General features: G+C 49.8%; 1 protein-coding gene and 1 long non-coding RNA gene across 7 annotated transcripts in view; one reads left to right on the forward strand and one right to left on the reverse strand.

Annotated features, from left to right (window-relative positions):
• Positions 1–225: 225 nt before the first annotated feature.
• Positions 226–21,196, forward strand: part of ADAM15 (ADAM metallopeptidase domain 15) — a 46,638-nt gene continuing 25,667 nt past the window's right edge. For 2 of the 6 annotated variants that reach the window (XM_083477024.1, XM_083477026.1), the window contains exons 1-12: positions 1,469–1,917; positions 8,247–8,350; positions 8,988–9,070; positions 10,309–10,387; positions 12,176–12,252; positions 12,390–12,573; positions 13,366–13,431; positions 15,895–15,963; positions 16,760–16,929; positions 17,634–17,715; positions 19,919–20,073; positions 20,184–20,358. In XM_083477024.1, the coding sequence (XP_083333150.1) occupies positions 1,797–1,917; positions 8,247–8,350; positions 8,988–9,070; positions 10,309–10,387; positions 12,176–12,252; positions 12,390–12,573; positions 13,366–13,431; positions 15,895–15,963; positions 16,760–16,929; positions 17,634–17,715; positions 19,919–20,073; positions 20,184–20,358 (1,365 nt within the window). In that variant the 5' untranslated portion in view covers positions 1,469–1,796. Of the gene's footprint in view, positions 1,062–1,468; positions 1,918–8,246; positions 8,351–8,987; positions 9,071–10,308; positions 10,388–12,175; positions 12,253–12,389; positions 12,574–13,365; positions 13,432–15,894; positions 15,964–16,759; positions 16,930–17,633; positions 17,716–19,918; positions 20,074–20,183; positions 20,359–21,196 lie in introns of those variants that run through there. The other 4 variants (XM_083477025.1, XM_083477027.1, XM_083477028.1 and 1 more) reach the window with 4 other exon arrangements.
• The window catches only part of LOC310694445, a 90,847-nt gene continuing 76,421 nt past the window's right edge, over positions 6,771–21,196 (reverse strand). Inside the window, exon 2 of the long non-coding RNA XR_014519710.1 lies at positions 6,771–7,965. This is a non-coding gene — a long non-coding RNA (uncharacterized lncRNA). The remainder of the gene's footprint in view (positions 7,966–21,196) is intronic.

Here is a 21,196-nt window from a genome sequence, read left to right on the forward strand (position 1 = left end):
TTTTTTGAAATAATTTTCATTCGAGTTTACAAATATAAAATTATAACTATACAGTGGTACCTCGGGTTACAGAAGCTTCAGGTTGCAGACTCTGCTAACCCAGTAATAGTACTTCGGGTTAAGAACTTTGCTTCAGGATGAGAACAGAAATCGCACACCGGCGGTGTGGCGGCAGCAGGAGGCCCCATTACCTAAAGTGGTGCTTCAGGTTAAGAACAGACCTCCAGAATGAATTAAGTTCTTAACCCGAGGTACCACTGTACAACCATACACATCCACATTTACGGATTCTTCCAAATCTCTGGACTTCCCACCATCCCCTCCATGGGTCCTATTATTAAACCTTCTCTACTGCATCTTCTCTACTGTTCATATTTTATATAACTCCATTACCTCCATAGTACTTGCTATGTACATTACAAGTGTTATTGCAATCCTGCTAATGTTTTCATCTGCTTACAGCGGTCTCCAAGATAAATTATAATTTTTTCGCATCCTGTGTTATAGTTTGGTCTTCTTGGTTCCTGAGATTTCCTGTCAGTTTCGCCATTTTTGGCATAGTCCAACAGTTTAATTTGCCATTCTTCTCTGGTAGGGACTTTCTCTTCTTTCCATCTCTGGGCTAATAGCATCCCTGTGGCTGTCATCACATACATAAAAAGTCTTAAGGGGTAAAGGGGTCCTTTACCTTTACCTATGATTTTTTTATATTTATTTAATGTATTTATTTCAAAGATTTATATACTGCTTGCCCATCAAAGCCCTCGAAGCAATTTACAAAAAGAACGAAAGAATAAAATAATCAGTAAAAATAAAAAGTTTTTTAAAAAAAGCTTTAAAAACCCCAGATTTTAAAAATCGGCCAACATTCTACATATCTGGGTAGGTTTGCTTAAACAGAAATGTTTTTAGCAGGTGCCGGAAAAGACCTGACAACCATAGGCAAGGAGTTCCAAAGGGTAACTTCTTACAAATGTGGGACGACGACTATGCGGGTGTTACGCGCGGATTGCAACAGGGCCAGTCCCGCAGATTGGAGCAGCGGAGTGGGCGTGTTTGGGGTAAGGCGATTTCGCAAGGAAGATTATTTTTTTGTTGTTGTTGTTATTGTTATTATTCTGTTTGGCAACTCCTGTCAGGTCCAAAATGCCATGCCTCGCCCTTCCCTCTGGGGCAGGGAAATCCCGAAGCTCTCCACCGCCCCCCTTCCCCGCTGCTGCTCAGTGCCAATCCCTTTTCGGAAGCGGCGCCGCTTCCCAGCCTCGGAGCCCCTTCTTCGGCCGGGCGGAGAAGCTGGCACCTCGCCCGCCCGCCCGGTGCGCCCTCCTTGGGCGCGTCCCGGCCCTGCGCCAGCCGGGGAGGAGGGCGAGCTGCGCAGGGCGGGCGCGCCGCGGCTTCTCGGGCCGGGCTTTGGCAACGCGCAGCCGGGCGGAGGCTGAAGGTCGCTTGGGCAGGAAGTTCCCGTTCTCGGGCGGGCCCAGCAGCTGCGCTGCAATGCGAGGCGGGAGGGCGGGCGGAGGCGGCGGCGGGGCCGAGGAGGCGGCGGCCTCTGATCCGTTGCAGCCCGGCCCCGGGGAGGGATTTAGCCGGAGCCTTGGCTGCTGCCCTGGCTGCTGCTCCGGAGCCAAGCTGCTCCCCTTCCCGGCCGCCCCGATCTCCGGCTGCTCTCCAAGCGAGCGCCCGGAAAGCGCCGCCAAGGGCGCACGGACCTCTCCAAGGAGCCGGCGGCTGTTGCGCGCTAGGGCGCACCGTCGGGGCGCCTCTTCCCGCGGCTCCCCGGTGGCTGCGAGAGACGCATGGCGCTGCTTTGGGTGGTCGGCGTACTTCTGGCTTCCTGCGCTCCCTTCGGGGTTGGCGGCTTTCTCCCCGGAGCTACGCCGGAGCGGCGCGAAGGCACTTCGAGAGCACGGAAGGACGGTGAGTCAGAGAGGCGTATGCCGCTTACCCCTTTCCCCGCCGCCCCTTGGGGCCGCCTTCACACGTTACTTCTTCCCAAGCGCGGGTCCGTTTGCAGTCAGCTACCACGCAGGCTGACCCGGGAAAGCCGCGGCGGCGTTGGGAATCCCGAGTAAACACGCATGAAGATTTGCAGCATTAAAAAAATGGAAGCATAGCTTGGCTTGTTTTGATCCGCTACAACAACCCTGCAAGGTAGGTGGGTTATTGTGAAGCTTCCTTATTTCAAGTCAGTCCATTGGTCCATCTTCTATATATCCACACTGGCTGCCTAGCAGCAGCAGCAGCTCTCAGTAAAGGTGCTTTTATTGCCAAGCTTACCTGGAGATACTGGGGATTTAACTTGGAGCCGTTTGCATGCAGAGCAGGTGCTCACAATAATAAATCAGGCCAGCATTATTGCGTGTTGCAGAGAAAACAGCAGCTTGTCAGTAGTGAGGTGGGAGAGTTAGGAGCGGAATTTCCTGATGACTCAAGTTGCAGTTCTATTCATATCTGCAAAGAAGTCATTCCCGTTGTTTTCGATGGTAAGTGGCGTTAGAAGTGCAGCCTCTCTCTTCTAAGCTGTTATACCAGGGTGGGGAAACCTGTGTACATATCTCTCTCGCCAAATGTTTGTGGATTCCAGGTCCCATCATTCCATGCTGGCTGGAGCTGATGGGAGCTGGACTCTGACATCATTTGGAGGGCCACATCCTTTGGACCTCTGTAAATGCATTTTTTATGTGATCCCTGATTGGTTAGGACATGATTGGTCCAGGGCAGGAGTGGAAAACCTGTAGACCTGCAGATGTTGCTGGACTACAGCTCCCATCATCCCTGACGGTGGGTGCCATCCAATGTGCATGATCCTGGCATGCCCAGCCCCTTCATAGGAAATTTTGAGGGTGCTCGGGCACCCAGTGCCCCAGGGAGTTGGCACATATGCCCCTGACCGTTGGCCAAACTGGCTGGGACTGATGTGAGCCAGACAACATCTGGAGTGTGACAATTTCCCCATCTCTGCCTGTGGTTTAGTTTATCCCACCATGGAGCCATTGGCCAACCCTCTTCATTGGAGTATGTGATTGTCAGGCAAGATGAAGGTGCCTCTAAGCATGTTCAGAGGGCATTTGCATTAAAAGGTCAAGGTAAAGGGACCCCTGACCATTAGGTCCAGTTGTGGCCCACTCTGGGGTTGCGGCGCTCATCTCGCTTTACTGGCCGAGGAAGCCGGCGTACAGCTTCCGGGTCATATGGCCAGCATGACTAAGCCACTTCTGGCAAACCAGAGCAGCGCACAGAAACGCAGTTTACCTTCCCGCTGGAGCAGTACCTATTTATCTACTTGCACTTTGACATGCTTTTGAACTGCTAGGTTGGCAGGAGCAGGGATCGAGCAACGGGAGCTCACCCCATCGCGGGGATTCAAACCGCCAACCTTCTGATCAATAAGTCCTAGGCTCTGTGGTTTAACCCACAGGGCCACCCGCGTCCCTGGCATTTGCATTGTCACACAGTAAATAGACCCATATCAAATATTAGAGGGGAAATTTCCAAAATGGAAGGGGAGGGGAGTTGCTGCTAAAAGATTTAACCCCCCCCCCTTTTACAAATTAAGCACTGAGTCATTTAGGCATGTTTTCATCGCGTTCAATGGGATTGTTCTCAAGTAAGTATGACAATAAGATTGCAGCCCTTAACTGCCCTGCCCTGGAAAATAACTGAAGTGAACGCTCCAGACAGGTGCCTCTTTGAAAACGTGTCTTGCTCATCTAGAAAGCCGGGGTTGGCACTGTTTTCTGACTGCAGCCTTGGTTGTGAGAGTCTGGGCTTCCTGTATGGTGTTTGGTCTACTCCTCTGAATCAGCAGCCGAAAGAGCCAGTTTTTGCCCTAGTTCAGTGGCGGAGCAACTGCATTGCACACAGGAGGTCTCAGGTTTCATCCCTGGCATCTCCAGGTAGGGCTGCGAGAGACTCCCTCTCTGAAAACCCTGCAGAGCTGCTGCCAGTCAGTGTAGACAGTACTGAGCTTTGATGGGCCTGACTTGGAAGAAGGCAGCTGCCTATATTCCTAGGTTCTCTCCCCATCATGGGTGGAGGTTGCTGATAGCCGGAGAAGGCAGGTGAGGAGGATTTGGGGGGGTGGAAGGGACGCTGGTGGTGCTGTGGGTTAAACCGCAGAGCCTAGGACTTGCCGATCAGAAGGACGGCGGTTCGGATCCCCGCGATGGGGTGAGCTCCCGTTGCTTGGTCCCTGCTCCTGCCCACCTAGCAGTTCGAAAGCATGTCCAAGTGCAAATAGACAAATAGGTACCGCTCTGGCGGGAAGGTAAACGGCGTTTCCGTGCGCTGCTCTGGTTCGCCAGAAGCGGCTTAGTCATGCTGGCCACAGGACCCGGAAGCTGTACGCCGGCTCCCTCGGCCAATAAAGCGAGATGAGCACTGCAACCCCAGAGTTTGTCACGACTGGACCTAATGGTCAGGGGTCCCTTTACCTTTACCTCCATTTTTTAACAGTGGTTTGAGATGAAATCAGCAGGTGTACTTTCCATGACATGGAAAGTAATACGATCACCTGTTCACTGCTGCAGGTCAAATTGCTATTAAAGGCGCAGCTGCAGAAGTTGGCACCGCTAGACCAAACATCCATGAGCTTGTTTTCCAACAGGTTTATGAAGCCAAGAGCCCTCTCCCCATCTTTAATCTCTCTAGCCCGTCCTTGGTTTCTTCAGACACGGTTGGGACTACAACTCCCATCCTCTGACTGTGGGCGACAATGGCTGGGAATGATGGGGTTGTAGTCCCAGCAACATCTGGGGACCAAGGTTGGGTGTGGCTGCTCTGTTGGCAGGTAGACTGCCTCTGAACCTGGAGGCTCCGTTATCTGCTATCCTCGTTATAGTTACCTGTTTGAGAGTTGGCAACCCTGGTCCTCCGCTTCCAAAACAGTGGGGGATCGAGAAGTTTAGGATGAAGGGAGGTTAAAGGCCGCTTTTCAGAATTTATGCCTAGGGATATAAAGGGGATTTTGTGGGATCAGAGCAAAACTCCCATCTCTAGACCATTATCTTTCTGTTCTCCCAACAGTGGCCAGTCAGATTCCTCTGGAAAACTCCAAGAACCAAGGCAGTAGCACGGCCCTTTCCTGTGTGAGAGAGCTGCTACCAAGCCAGGATAAGCGATTCTGAGACTGATCTGGATTAAGTCAGCTTCCTAGGATCGTAAAAAGCAGAGCTGGAGAAACTGCGGTCTTCCAGATGCTGCTGAACTCCACCTCCCATCTTCCCTGACTCGTGGTCCATTGCTGGCTGGGGCTGATGGGAGTCGGAGTCCAGCAACGTCAGGAAGGCTGTGGGTTCCCCATCCCTGCTTCACACCTCTGTTAAGTGCAGTTAACCTGTGATCCCCAATTGGTTGGGACGTGTGAAGGACAAAGGCAGGGAACCAGAGACCCTCTTAAAGGTGTTGGACTGCAACTCCCATCATCCCTGACCGTTGGCTGCACTGGCTGATGGGAGTTGGAGTCCAACCAACACCTATGGTTTGGGCAGCTAAGGAATCAGGGGGAGCTGGTAGAGGTTTTTACTGTACTCCTTAAAATCTACTCAACCCTCTGGAAGTGATGGGGGCATTGTATGTCCGCACACTCAGCTTCTAGTCCCTCTCCAATAACAACGCTCTGTTTACGTTACTGTGTACTCCTTGATCGGATGCAGTCTTCCAAGAGGATCCTCACTCTGGCTTTCAACTTATCCTAAGTGCTGCACAGAAATCCATGTGGTTTCTCCTTGGCCACCTGCTAAATTTTTAAACTGGTACCTCCACAATGGATTTGGGCTTTGCCCTTCTTGGGCTGCATTGTCTTTCAAGCAACCTTCTGGGGGCCAGATGTGAAAGTGCGCAGAGGAATACGGGCTTCCATCTGGCTAGCAGCCCCTGTGAGAACAGGATGTGGGCCTTTAGCCTGATCCAGCTGGGCCCTTCTGATATGCTTTTCACGGAACCGTAGGGTTGGAAGGGAACCCTGAGTGTCATCTAGTCCAACCCCCCTGCAATGCAGGAATTTGCAGCTGTCCCTTACCAGGATCGAACCTGCAGCCTTGGCGTTGTCAGCGCTATGCTCTCACCAGCTGAACTATTCTATGAACCTTTACTCAGACGGTCTTCACACTTCTTAAATGGTGTAGCAAACAGGCGGTATATCATTGGTAGAGTGCTTGTTTTGCATGCAGAAGATGCCAGGTTCTGTTCCCAGGATCTCCAGGTAGGGTGGGATGAGGCCCTTGTCTGAAATCCCAAGTGAGCTGCTGCCAGCCTGTGCATGCAATACTCGGCTAGAAGGACCAACGTTCTGACTCTGGAACAGGAACCTCGGAAGCCGCCTTCTGCAATCAGCCATATGTTTTGAATGATGGGGGCTGGGGTCTTGCGTTGTTTCTGAGGGGAGGCCCAGAACTCGGTGGCAGAGCGCATGCAGAATTATAGGGTTCAGCTCCCGGGATCTGGAAGCGACTCTTGTCTGAAATCCCAGAGAGCTGCTGCCAGCCAGTGTAGACAACACTGCACTTGATGGGCTGAATTTGCATAAGGCAGCTTCATAGATGGTAGGAAGGAGCTTAGTCCACCCAAATTCCCGAAATGCTGCTGCAGGCCAGTGTGATCAATCCTGGTGTCGATGGACCAAAGATTGATTTAGAAAGACGTTTCCCTTTATCTGTGGACGTACATGTCAGGTCAAACAGCAACCAGATACACCTTTACCAGGAACTGAGCCCCATCGAACAGAGGCAGGGGATGGTTCTGAATAAACATGCATGGGCTTGTAATATTAGTCACTTTTTCTGCACCCCCCACTCCCTGCTTTCAGCTCACCACCCTCCCCGTTCCAGCACCATTTAAGCCCTTAAGCCTGTTTGAGCAAAGGCTCATTTGCTGCACATCTCAATGCACTGTGTCGAGTGATTCAGCAGAACCCCACTAAGAAAGGAAGTCCTTTCTTTAGTTCCTTGGAAGGGGGGGGGGAGAGAAGTGTATTGTGGCATAATCTTGCTTGTATTTCAGTTCTAAGGCTGAATTCTGCTCGTGCAAAAGAATAATAATAATACTAAAAAACCTGTGCACAACACCACACAGGTTTCTAGTCCATAAGGCTGGAGAGGGACTCAAAAGGTAGGGCAGATCATTCTAGAGGACCTGCGGCCCCCTCCAAAGGTCAGACCGCCAGCACTCAAGGTGATGTATAGGCCTCGGCCTCCCATCAGCCTCCCAGCCAGTATGACTAGTGGTTAGAGATGGTGGGAGTTGAGGAGCCCAGCAGTATCTGGAGGGCCGAGGTTCTGTCCACGACTGTTTCCATGCCTATCAGAAGCTGAACCAATTAGGCCTTGCAACTGTTTATAACAGTGTCCATTTGCATTATTCATTGAGGTGACGGCATAGCAAGCTTTCTCCATGGGGAATCCAGACTTTCCAAGATACCGATTTAATACATGGCTGGGCATAAAAGCTGGTGGGGGGAAAGGGCTTTCAAGTGGATGGAGCAGAGAGGGGAGGGAGGCGGCGAATGCTTTGTTTTTTTGGCATTCCGTGTTGCGCTGGAGAAGAAATCTGTTTCCGTTTGCATTTAAAGGGGAACTTGTTATATCTGCACTTCCCGGAACAATCTGCAAACCAGAACGCCCTCCTTTGAAATGTGCAGTTCTCCAAATTTTGCAGTTCCGTCCTCCAGCTGAGTGAGGGGTCTTCAAATACATATACCAGGACATTGTGTGCGTCAAAATGCATGCATTAGTCAAAAAGCCATGCAGCAGTGCACTGTGTCTAGAAAAAGGTTATTTTGCAAAAATAATAGTTGAAATTGCATACCAAAAAAACGGGTATGAGAAATTAGCACTAAAATCAACAAGAATGAGAACCTCCAGACACTTTTAATGTGATACGGCACCCTTTTATCATGTATGCAGCGGAACCATAATTTTCAAGCCTGACAAATCTGGAACTGGACTTTATAATCTGATAACGCTGATCCTCTTGATTGTTGCTTTAACCCATGTGCTATTGGATTCATTCTATGTGCCTATTTTGTAGTTTCGTTTTTCACCTGTTGTTAAAACCCTGTGGTTTTATATGTGTTATAGAGTGAAATAAAACCTTGTGGGGGTGGGTGGGGAGAAATTGATGCTGAAAAGCTGGTGAATTTTCACGAGGGCTTGAAAAAAAACTAATTGTAGATTGGAGCGGTGAGCCAAATCTAAGATTGCAGGAAAACATGAAAGTGAGAGTAACCCCTTGCCCATTTCCAATTTCAGATGTCGGGACCCAGCGGCCATGGGATGACAGGACTTGTTCGTGGCCCATCTCACCAACGATCCTGCGGGGCGGGCAGCCCGTCAGCCTGAAGGAGGCGGCGTTGGTGAGTTTCCCTGCCGGCTTTCCAGCTGGAGAGAGATCTGTTAACCGGGAGAAAGCTGGAGGCGGTCGGAAAGGGGGCAGTGGAGCAGCTGCGGTGACGCCGTGACCTCGAGCTGAGCTGGCCAAATGAGCTCATCGCGCTCTGCAACCGGTGCCACTCGCCTCCCCCTCTCCCCAAGCCTTCAGCCTGCCCTCCCAGTCCTATGCCTGACCCACGGATGCTGGGAGCCTTCAAGCATTTCCGGGTATTACTCCTGGGCAGGAAACGCTGGGTGGGGATGGCCGGGGTGGGGGGAGAGAAGCAGACACCCCTGTGCAACATGCTCGGTCACACACAACCCCCGCTCCCCTTCACGCCTGCAGGAGGACAATGAGCTAAGCTGGGCGAGGTGCTTCCTGCCATCAAGGGGACGAAGGAAGCTTTTTTCCCCTGCCCTAGGTTTGGCCTTGGTGAAGGGGGCACTTTTGGAAAGAGTTTAGCTTGCAGAGATCTGGCCCAAGAGGGTGGTCTCAGCCACTTGCTCTGGCTCACAGCGATACCCCTTCTCACTAAGCAGGGGCAGGTGAGATCTGTCCACAAAGAAAACATGGTGGGTTCTCTGTCGCCTTCTGCCAACCATCACCTCTCTCCTTTTCAGGGGTCTCAGGGCTTCCCGGCTCGGCTGAGGGTTGTGCTGGAGGTCGAGGGAGATCGCCTCCTCCTGGACTTGGTACAGAATCAGTGAGTTTGGATTTGCATCATGGGCAGAAGCGACGAGCGCCTTCTAACCAGAAATCTCTAGCTTTGCCCCTGGAATTACAGTGGTACCTCGGGTTACATACACTTCAGGTTACAGACTCTGCTAACCCAGAAACAGTACCTCGGGTTCAGAACTTTGCTTCAGGATAAGAACAGAAATCATGCTGTGGCGGCGCGGCGGCAGCAGCAGGAGGCCCCATTAGCTTAAGTGGTGCTTCAGGTTAAGAACAGTTTCAGGTTAAGAATGGACCTCTGGAACAAATTAAGTACGTAACCAGAGATACCACTGTATTTTGGCTCCTGCTTCGATACTCTGCAGCCACCATCACATTATGAAAACAACCCACAGGAAATAAAGCAGGGGGCCATGTCCACCATTTTATCCTCCCCCCTCCCCGAATCTTAGTGTAATCCAGTGGTTCTCCAAGGGTGTCGCGCAGAGGATGGCAAGTGAGGCAGGGAGATGCGAGGAGAATCAGAGAAACGTTTAAACATTTCAGTGTAGTACAGGCGACGGCTGTTTTTGCTGGTCCAATATGTGTGTGACAGCACATCCACACATCGCAACAGACCCAGAAGTGGCAGGAAAAAAAGGCTTGGGCAGGAGAAGAACGGGCTTTTGTATGCTTTGTCGACACATGCAAGAGTCAGGAATGTAACCTCCGTGCAAAACGGCCGTTGCCTGTATAGTATCAAAAAATATATTTATTTGCAGAATATGGCTAGATATCTTCTCAAACTGAGAGCAAAGAGTATCAAGCAACGTTGAGGACAATCCCAGTTGCGATCTTTTTGTTTTCCATTGCATTTCTTACCATTGAAAAATTCAATGTGGCACGAGCAAATGTTTATTCTGAAAGTGTGCCCTCGAGAAAAGAGTTTGAGAGCCGCAGTAACCCAAGATCCCTGCAGGATCAGGCCGAAGGGCCATCTAAAGCTCAGTCTGATCTGCCTGTGGGGCTCCAGGGTTTCAGAGAAAGGGATATTCCCAGCTCTGTCTGAAGATGCTTTTGGGGGTTGAACCCGAGACCTTCTGCATTCAAGGCACGTTCTCTGCTAGGGTCCCTCGCCTAAAAATCAATTAAGCTTCCAGTCCTCGTGGTTCTGATTCAAGGGGCGAATTTTAAAAAGGAGCTTTGCTGCCATCTTTTCCCTGCAACCTTCTTGCGTCCTCCAAATCCACGGTCTGTCCCTGCTGATTTGTATGTCTTCCATCGCAGGGAGCTGCTGGCAGGCACCCAAGGACTCGTCTATTACCTTTCCAACGGGGAGAGGGTGACGCATCCGGCGAGCACAGAGGTGGGCATCTGTTTTTCTGGCTCTGCGCAGCCCATTCCTCTGCTGGCACCCATCCCCGCCGAGATCCGGGGCCTGGGGAACGTTTATCCCTGGGCCCACCTCCTCTGCCAGCTGGGACTCTGCCACGATGCAGAAGTTTCAGCAGAGGTGCCAGCTCCAGGGCTGGAGAAGCAGGCTGGGATCTGAGCAGGCAGCGATTGGCCAGGAAAGAGAGATTGGGGTCACAGCAGCAGAGGGTTCATGGGAAAAAGGTCCAGCCTGTGGGCGGAAACTCTGGAAATGGTGGATTTCACATTGGGCCTCAGGCCTTTCATAGTCCAACCACACTGTGTGCCAAAATAAAAAAAATTCCTTCCAGTAGCACCTTAAAGACCAACTAAGTTAGTTCTTGGTATGAGCTTTCGTGTGCATGCACACTTGGTATGAGCTTTCGTGTGCATGCATGTATCTGAAGAAGTGTGCATGCACACGAAAGCTCATACCAAGAACTAACTTAGTTGGTCTTTAAGGTGCTACTGGAAGGATTTTTTTTTATTTTGACTATGGCAGACCAACACGGCTACCTATCTACAACTGGAACACACTGTGTGCCGTTCTGGTTGTTGTATTCTCAAAAAGCTTAAAGACCTTACTTGGAAAATAAATGCAACCCAAGTGGTTAAGAAAGCCCAACAGAGACTCCATCTCCTCAGAGTCTTGCGGAAGAACGATGTCAATCAACATCTGATGATCTCCTTCTACCAGTCAACAATAGAAAGTGTCCTTTCATACTGCATCATGGTGTGGTACACTAGTTTGACATCAACTGATAGGAAGTGCCTACAGAGGGTGGTGAATACAGCACAAGATATTATGGGCTGTCCCGTGAATCCACTGGATGAAATAGCGGAAGAACGTTGCCTCAGGAGAGCGAGGAAAATTCTCAGGGGTGATTCACACCCTGGCTGGCACTTTCTTGATCTCCTGCCCGCAGGCAGAAGATATAGAAGCCTGATTAGTCGCACCAACAGGGTAAAGAACAGCTTCTGTCCGTGGGCTGTTAGGCTGCTGAATGAAAAGATAACAACAGGGCAACTGACTTTCGGGTTTGGTGGGTGTGCGTCAGTAAACGAGGGGAATTAAGACTAAGAGAGCTGAGTGGGGGGTGCTCGTGTAATCTCACTGTATGCAAGTTGTACAAGTGACAATAAAGTATTTCAGCTGTGGAGCTGGGAAGGGTTAAGTTAAGGGACATATTTAAAGCACTTTAAGCTGCCATGCTTCCCCCAAAGAATTCTGGGAGGTGTAGTTTGTGAAGGGCACTGAGAATTGTTAGGAGACCCCTGATTCCCTTACAGTCAACTACAGTTCCCAGAGTTTCCTATGAAGAAGAGGGAATGGTTGTTAAACCACTCCGGGAATTGCAGCTCTTTCAGGGGAGTAGGGAGGTCACCTGACAACGCTCAGCACCCTTAGCAAACTCCAGCTCCCAGAATTCTTTGGGGGAAGTCATAGAACGGCATCACAGTGCTTTTCAACGTATGGCGTAGATGTTTATAGACTTGGAAGGACCACACAGGTCATTGGGTCTAACTCCCGGCAGTGCAGGAGTCCTTTACTTGACGCGGGGCTTGAACCCACAGCCCTGAGACGAAGAGTCTCTTGCTCTGCCGACTGAGCTATCCCTGGTCATGTGGCCCCAGTGGTCAAGGGAATGGGGCAAATCTCCCGTGGGAAAAGCAGGGGGCAGGGCTATAACGCCAAACCTGGGAGGCTGGGCTTATTCTCCCTGCTTTCTCTGTCTTCCAGGGCAATTGCTGCTATCGAGGCAAGATCCAGGGCTACCGAGACTCCTGGGCCAATGTCTGCGTTTGCTCTGGGCTAAGGTATGAGAGGAGATGCTGGACGAGGCGAAGCTCTGTGGGAGGCCGGAGGGATCACCCCTGAGCAGATTCCTTTCACTCTTGCGGTTTTCTGTGGGCAAAAATGTGGTTGACTGTTTTTTTTCTTTCCGCCCTGCCAGCGGTCTGCTGGTTGTGTCCAGCGACAGGAGCTACAGCCTGGAGTCCAGAGCAGAAGAGGATCAGGGTACGAGGGCCTACAGACTTGAGTCCGTCAGGCAAGAGACGGGGGAATGCGTGCTGGTCTCTCTGTCCCGGGGACAGTTCCGCCCGCGGCCACAGCCCGAGCGCAGCTGGATACAAAGGGTGCGTTTTGCTTTTAGTTTTTAATAAGATATTTATTAAGATTTTCAAAGTATTACAAAATAAAAATTAAAAAGTAAGAAAATGCAAAATAAAAATGGTTAAAAACAACTCATTCTTTCCATTACTTATTTTTCATTAGCTTATTTCCCGGACCTCCTCACGCCTCCCTTTTTTGTATTCCAGTTCAGTTTGTTGGTTCAGCAAATCCTTACCCTCTTCGTTTATCCTAGTCTTTAATCTTAAGCTATTGTAACGTTAACTTTTTACCTATTAATAATCCATTTTTCATATTCCCTTATAATATTACAGCTGAAAACCACTTAATTTCTATCCAACATCATTCTAACATTCATTAATTTTACAATATTTCTGTAGATAGTCTTTAAATTTCTTCCAATCTTCTTCCACCAACTCTTCTTCCTGGTCTCAGATTCTGCCAGTCATTTCCGGCAGTTCCATGTAGTCCATCACCTTCATCTGCCATTCTTCCAGTGTGGGTAAATCTTGTGTCTTCCAATACTTTGCAATGAGTATTCTTGCTGCTGTTGTGGCATACATAAAAAAAGTTCTGTCCTTCTTTGGCACCAATTGGCCGACTATGCCTAGGAGAAAGGCCTCTGGTTTCTTCAAGAAGACATATTTAAATACCTTTTTCAATTCATTATATATTGTCTTCCAGAAAGCCTTTTGAACATCTGGGCCAGAGCATCGGCCCAGCTGGTCCTGTGCTGCTTATTCTGACTGGCAGCAGCAATCCAGGTGCTTAACAGTGTTTTTCGCCCCGTCTCCCAGGCAAAGCGCGAGGCGGAGCCTGAACGTGGATTCGTGGAGCTAGTGATGGTGGCCGACCAGGCAGAGGTGAGATGATGCTTGTACCGCCCCCAGGCCCCCATGGCAAAGCCCTTAACACAAACGCAAACACATTCCTCGTAGCTTCCCAGAAATAAAGTTGCCGTCTCTTCTAAAATGCACCGCAAATGTACAGTTTTACCCAGTGAGGGACATTTCCCAATGGGCCGGTTCCTCAAGTTGCCAGATCTCAACGAGGAGAGGTTTCCCTGTTTCTCCTCGTTCCCTCACCGTCCCCATCGGAAACCAAATCCCCGGGGAAATCTGCACTGAATGTTTCCGAAGGTTAAATCTGTTGCCGTTTGGTAAATCTATTGCAGCCACGGTACGCAGAAAGGAGTAAGTCTGGTAAGATGACTGGTTGAAAGGGTAACGAAATCTTTAGGTCTTTAAGTCGTGGCATACAGAGCTGCTCTAAGTATAGTCAGACCTTGGAAGTCGAACAGAATCAGTTCCGGAAGTCCGTTTGACTTCCAAAACGTTCAGAAACCAAAGCGCGGCTTCTGATTGGCTGCAGGAAGCTCCTGTAACCAATCGGAAGCAGCGGAAGCTCCATCGGATGTTTGGCTTCCAAAAATAGTTCGCAAACTGGAACGATCACTTCCGGGTTTGCGATGTTCAGGAGCCAAAATGTCCGAGAACTAAGCTGTTCGAAAACCAAGGTATGACTGTACTGTATAGTTTTTTACATGTGGCTAGAATGGAGCTAAGAAGTTGACACAAGCACATGCTAACTCAGCACTGGCTAAACATGGAGGAGAAGCAGGAAGAAAGTAAAGCCTTGGAACACAATCTGTTCATCCACAAGTAGCCCCTGAAGGGAGGAATCTGCACAAATGCAGGAGTGAGGCCTTGTCACCACATAGAACACATGTCTTCAGAGAACTGGACTGATTGTCAATTTGCTACCAGCTCAAGTTCAAGCTATAAAGCCCTTAACAACTGGGGCCAGTTTACCTGTGAGATTGTGTTGCCCCAGACGTGCCCACTTGACCAAGCTGTGTAACTGGCACAAGTGCCACATAATACCCGCTCCATATTCATAAGACATTGATCTTTTCCTGCGGCAGCACCAGCAACTTTGGAACTCCCCGCCATTTGACATCAGGCAGACGCTTTCGCTGGACTCTTCTCAGCGCCTGCTAAAAACATTTCTGCTTAGACATGCCTCCCCAAACACCTAGAGTTTTTTTTTTAATGTATGTTTTAGTCTGTTTATTGCGGGTTTTATTTCTGTGCTTCAAATCGTCGTTTTTAACCATTTATGCTGATAATTCCTTCGTTTTATTTTCTCCGTAAACCGCTTTGAGGTGGGTTGTTGTAGTTTGTTTGTTTTGTTTTGTTTTTAAACAGAGCAGTGTGTAAATCTTAGAAAATAAATAAAAATACAGGAATTCCAATGGAGATAAAAAGTAAAGTAGAAAAGGTTCAAGTAAAAACACCGTGGAGGTAAGGGGTCAGAAAGTCAACTTACAAAGGAATGTAATCATTTGATTTGAAGGTTATTGCGAAAATGTTTGAAAAAGTTAAAATATGTATGTGTATACATTGGTACCTCAGTTCTCAAACTTAATCCTATCCAGGAGTCTATTCGACTTCTAAGGTAAAGGGACCCCCGACCATTAGGTCCAGTTGTGGCCGACCCTGGGGTTGCGGTGCTCATCTCACTTTATTGGCCGAGGGAGCCGGCGTACAGCTTCCAGGTCACGTGGCCAGCATGACTAAGCCGCTTCTGGCAAACTAGAGCAGTGCATGGAAACGCCGTTTACCTTCCTGCCGGAGCAGTACCTATTTATTTACTTGCACTTTGACGTGCTTTCGAACTGCTAGGTTGGCAGGAGCAGGGACCGAGCAACGGGAGCTCACCCCGTGGCGGGGATTCGAACCGCCGACCTTCTGATTGGCAAGTCCTAGGCTCTGTGGTTTAACCCACAGCACCACCTGTGTCCCTATTTGGATTCTGGAGCCGTTCAGAAATCAAGGTGTGGCTTCCGATTGGCTGCAGGAGCCTCCTGCACTCAAGCGGAAGTCATGTTGAACGATTGGCTTCTAAAAAATGTTTGGAAACCTGAACACTTACTTCCAGGTTTGCGGCGTTCGGGAGCCAAGCCACCGAACAACCAAGTTACCACTGTATATAAATACAGGAATTCCATAGCGAACCCAAACCTGTTCAGGCGCCTGGGCTTTAAACAGGTGGTACAGGGCAGGACCTTAACTTTGTCGTGCAAGAAATCTGAGCTTTTTCTTTGTACTTGCACACTTCCCACCTTCTGTCCAGAGAAGCAGGAGGCGTGATCAGAGTTCATGCGCACATTGCTGCCAGGCAGAAGTGTTTGAGGAGGGGCGTGGCCTGGAGGGGCGTGGCCTGGGGAGAGTTCTGAGGGCCGGACAGAGAGATGCAGGGGGCTGAGCTCGGCCCCCAGTGTCTCAAGTCCCTTCCCACCACCTCCGCTTCTGTTTCCTTTTCAGTTCGAGCTGAACCCGGACCTTAACTGGACGCAAACACGGATGCTGGAGATTGCAAGCCACGTGGATGGGGTGAGTGGCTGCCCTAGGCGGATGTGGGTGGCGCACGTGGGAATTGTAGTTTGATGACGTCCTTGGACTCCAGTTCCCATCAGCCAGTATGGCTGATTGTCATGGATTATGGGAGTTGTAGTCCAAATCCTCTTCCAGGTTTGGGGAGGTTGGCTAGGCAATTCTGTGTTGGGTTTCCCCTGACGCCAGGCAGCTTCATATATATTGGGCAACTGTCTTTGCTTTTGCTTTTTAAAAGACACTTCTCCAAATGCTTCAGTGTTTACCTCGCACGGAGAGTAATTTTGGGGAGAGCTTGGCAGGAAATTTGCAGCTTAGGACCCAAGAACCTTAAGGGCTGCTGATTCCTTCAGCTCTGCCTTCTGGGCTGAGGTCTTCTGAGGCGACACTTTGATGGCCGACGCTCCTGAGGGCCGGCTGGACTTTGCCAGGGGCAGAGCCTTTTGTATGGCAGGGTCCTGACCTATGGAACTCCCTTCCCCTAGAGTTTCGACAGGAATAATCCCTGCTTGGTATTTGGATATCTTCTAAAAAAGAAACATCCTGGATTATTCAGACAGGGTCTTTCGAATGTGCAATTCTTTGCCAAGCAGCCTTGACTGATGTGCTTGACACTTTTATGACAATCTTGTACTTTTTAGTCTGTATACCGCCTTGCAAAAATTTATAATTATTTAAATGAATGAATGAGCGAAAGCCCTCACCCCTTTTTTTCTCTTGCCCTCTGACCTTTTCCGTTCCTTTTTCTTCTTTTAAAAACCTGCTCTCTCCCATTTCCTTCCCCTCCTCTGCCCAGTTTTACCGGACGGTGGGTCTGCGGGTGGCTCTCGTCGGCCTCGAAGTCTGGAACAAGGGGAACCGCATTTCTGTGGACGGTTCCCCCCGGGAGGTTCTGGAGCGGCTCCTGCGGTGGAGGCAGGAGGAGCTGCTTCCGCGGATCCCACACGACAGCGTCCAGCTTATCATGTAAGGAGCCGGACGGTTAGCAGCCCTGAGCCCACTCTCGGCCGGGGAGAGCAGGATACAGATAAAAGTTGTTTATGATGATGATGATGATGATGATGATGGGCTTCAGAGAATCCCTAGAGGGGGAGTGTAGGGGGGGCTGACCAGGAGGAGTGACAGGTGCTTGGCCTGGGTTATGGGTGCTGTGTGCTTGGCCAGTTAGGGGGTGTGGCCTGCACTTTTGATGGGCAGGGATTGACACTAACCAGGCCTGTGGGCGGGGCCTGTGCACTTTTGATGGGCAGGGATTGACACTTATCAGGGCTGTGGGGCGGGGTCTGCACTTTTGATGGGCATGGATTGACACCAACCAGGGCTGTGGGCAGGGCCTGCACTTTTGATGGGCATTGATTGACACCAACCAGGGCTGTGGGCGGGGCCTGCACTTTTGGTGGGCAGGGATCGACACTAACCAGGCCTGTGGGCGGGGCCTGCACTATTGCTGGGCAGGGATTGACACTACTAGGACTATGGGCGGGGCCTGGAAATATGTGGGCGGGGCTATCCCAAAGCCTGCCCCCTCCGTGCCTGCCCGCTCAGCTGTGGCAGGATTCCCTATGTGTACTTGGCTCTGTCTTGTGTAAAACCTTATCTCTTCTCCACCCCCGCTACGCTCTGTTTTGGTGATCTTCTCTCGCACTTCTTTCTCCTGCCCTGCCCCATAGGGGATCTCCATTCACCGGGGGCTCAATAGGAACGGCCACGCAGGGTTCGATTTGCTCCCATCGCTCCGGCGGGGTCAGCATGGTGAGTACTTGTGCCCCTTGCTTTCTCAGAGGCCGGGGTAGCGGCATGTTTCTGGATAGCCCAGGTAAGCAGGTGCCTGTTGTACAGTGGTGCCCCGCAAGACGAATGCCTTGCAAGACGGAAAACCCGCTAGACGAAAGAGTTTTCTGTTTTGGAGGTGCTTCGCAAAACAAATTTCATATGGGCTTGCTTCGCAAGACAACAATGTCTTGCGAGTTCCTGCTGGTTTTTTTCCCTTCCCCCCCTTTTTCTAAGCCGCTTATCAGCTGATCCGATTAGCAGATAAGCCGCTAATAGCACTAATCCGTCAATGGGCTTGCTTCGCAAGACAAAAAAACCGCTAGACGAAGAGAATCACAGAACGGATTCTTTTTGTCTTGCAAGGCACCACTGTATTACTGTCTGTTCCATGGAACCAGGGCAGCCTCATTGAAAGCCTTGCCTGGAGTTGCTGTGCTTCTGATATTTTGGGGGGAGACGGACCCACCAGGAGTATCGGGGGTTCTGCATTTGTGTAGACGTTTGACCTAGAGTTTGCATCTTTATGTTCATTTGTTAAATGTTGCAGAGCTTTTTGTTCCAGCCCAATTGGTGCTTTGGGGCAGCGATGCCGGCGCCCTTCTTTCCTTAAGGGTATTATGGTCTGTAATAATCAGGAGCTGGGGTCTATAGACAGCTGTCCTTCTTTTTAAGTGACTTAGATGCTGGAGTTCGGCAGGAGACAATTGGCCTTTTGCTGGCCAAACTTCTGAGAATGTCAGTTCAGTTTTATGTTAGATATTAATGGAAGAAAAACCCCAAGGTATCACTCGCAGTGGTTAAATTTCTGCCAGTAACACTGGGAGCAAGAGAACATCTCGCCGCCTGAAACTGTAAGAACCTTTTTTCAGGGACTAATGTGCAATTATTGTAGCTGTATATGATGGTTCTTACATTGTGCAGTACTTTACAATCTGTTTTGCTCCGAGATTGTTTCGTATGGTGTGTTTGTTTTGGCCTATTGACCGTAATAAATTGATTGATGGATGGATATGCTTTTGGGTTTTGGGGTGAATCATGGAGAAGTGGAACAAAACAGAAAGGGTCACAGTCCTGGTCTGCTTAGCAGAAGTAGTATTCTGGGAAGAATAGTATAAAAGTAAAAACAAAGAATAAATGAAGTATATATATTTTAAAAATATAAATAAAGAGGTATTCAGCTTTTAAATGCCTGCTGAAAACTTTTCTGTTTCATCAAGCTTATGCTTGACAAGACACCTTTCCGCAACATTTATCTGATTCTATTTTATTGTATCCTTTTTATGTTGTTTTACATATATAAGGTAAACTTCCATAGTTTTCACATTAAATTTTTTTTTACTTGTTCATTGAACTACAGAAAGGGAAGAGAGAGTGGGGAGAAAAACAAGTACATAAGCGAGATGAACAAATCTCTTTCTAGTCTGTCCACACAACGCTCTTTCCAATAGACCACAAAACAGTTCCATCTCTCCCCATAGATTATATATCCCATCTCATGTGTTTTCTCTTTTTCTGGATTATGTCTGTCGTTTTATCCATCACTGCCACCTCCACACATTCCTGAAGAGATGGTGAATCTCTGTCCTTGCATTTCCTTTCCCACAGGGTTTTTTGCGGCCCTTAACTAAGGATCTTTATTCTTTATGAGTTAGCGGTATACTGTATATGCAAGTGCTTTTATGAATGAATAAAGGAGGAGTTGTTGTTTAGTCGTTTAGTTGTGTCCGACTCTTCATGACCCCCTGGACCAGAGCACGCCAGGCACTCCTGTCTTCCACTGCCTCCCGCAGTTTGGTCAAACTCATGCTGGTAGCTTCAAGAACACTGTCCAACCACCTCGTCCTCTGTCATCCCCTTCTCCTTGTGCCCTCCATCTTTCCCAACATCAGGGTCTTTCCCAGGGAGTCTTCTCTTCTCATGAGGTGGCCAAAGTATTGGAGCCTCAGCTTCAGGATCTGTCCTTCCAGTGAGCACTCAGGGCTGATTTCCTTCAGAATGGATCGGTTTGATCGTCTTGCAGTCCATGGGACTCTCAAGAGTCTCCTCCAGCACCTCCAGGTCACGAAGAGTCGGACAGGACTAAACGAGTAAACAACAACAAAAGGAGGAGTGTGAATTAAGTTGGCTTGCTCAAAAATGCAAACCAAAGGGCAATCTCCAGCTTTCTTTTCTCCTCTTCCAGGACCACTCGGTCAGCCCCTTGATGATCGCCTCGACTCTTTCGCACCAGCTAGGCCACAACCTGGGCCTTGACCACGATGGCGCTGGCTGCAGCTGTGACGGCTCTGGCCCTAACTTTCCCCCTGGTCGCAGCTGCATCATGGAGCCACTGACGGGGTGAGCCTCTGCATTCATGTGGGGTCCCCCCCCAGGTCGCTGGGTGGACTGCTGAAATGCAGGGGGTTTGAGGACACCCCACCTCTGACCGTTTCCCTCTTCTCTGCCAGCATCATGCCCGGTTTAACCTTCAGCAGCTGCAGCCACCGGAAACTCCAGCAGATCCTGCAGAGTGACCGGGTGTGGTGCCTCCTCGACGTGCCGGATCCAGGGCGCCTGGTGGATTCTCGCTGCGGAAACTTCCTTGTGGAGGACAAGGAGGAGTGCGATTGCGGCCTCCTGGTGGTACGGAGGGCACCTCTCTCCCCATCTTTCTCCTCCTCTCCTCTTTATTATTATTATTTTTTATTTATACCCTGCCCATCTGGCTGGGTTTCCCCGCCACTCTGGGCGGCTCCCATCATCATCAAGCAATAAATAATCAAACATTAAAAACTTCCCTAAACAGGGCTGCCTTCAGATGTCTTCTAAACGTCAGATAGTTGTTTATTTCCTTGACATCTGATGGGAGGGCATTCCATAGGGAGGGCGCCACTACCAAGAAGGCCCTCCGCCTGGTTCCCTGCAACTTCTCACAGTGAGGGAACCGCCAGAAGGCCCTCGGAGCTGGACCTCAGTGTCCGGGCTGAACGATGGGGTTTGAGACGCTCCTTCAGGTATATGGGGCGAGGCTGTTTAGGGCTTTAAAGGTCAGCACCTTTGCCCCATGCAGCTTCCAGATGCCCTTGCTGTGTAGTAACAATAATAATAATAAATAATAAATAAATAATAGTTTTATTCTTTGTACCCTATCTATCTGACTGGGTCGCTCCATTTATGAGAGGGTTGTGTTCCGAGGCACGGCACATTGCGGTTAAGTCCTCTCATGTATGACTCCATATAGAGGCTTCAGCACAGACACCTAGGCCGAAAAGGGTCCCCTTGAAGTAGAGAGTTCTCCCGTGTAATTGACGGAGAAAGCTGGAGTTGGTGTGAAGGATGCGTCCTCTACGTTTTGCTGAGAGTCTGCTTTGGCTTTGCTCATCTCACTGTGGCCCGGTATAGTTGTGCACGTGAAGCCTAAGCGAGGATCTGGGGCAGCCCAGTGGGTTTTTCACTGAACTTATGCCTTTCTCCTTTTTCA

Source organism: Podarcis liolepis (genome assembly GCF_965112155.1).
Source record: "Podarcis liolepis genome assembly, chromosome: 15".
NCBI classification, from domain to species: Eukaryota; Metazoa; Chordata; class Lepidosauria; order Squamata; family Lacertidae; genus Podarcis; species Podarcis liolepis.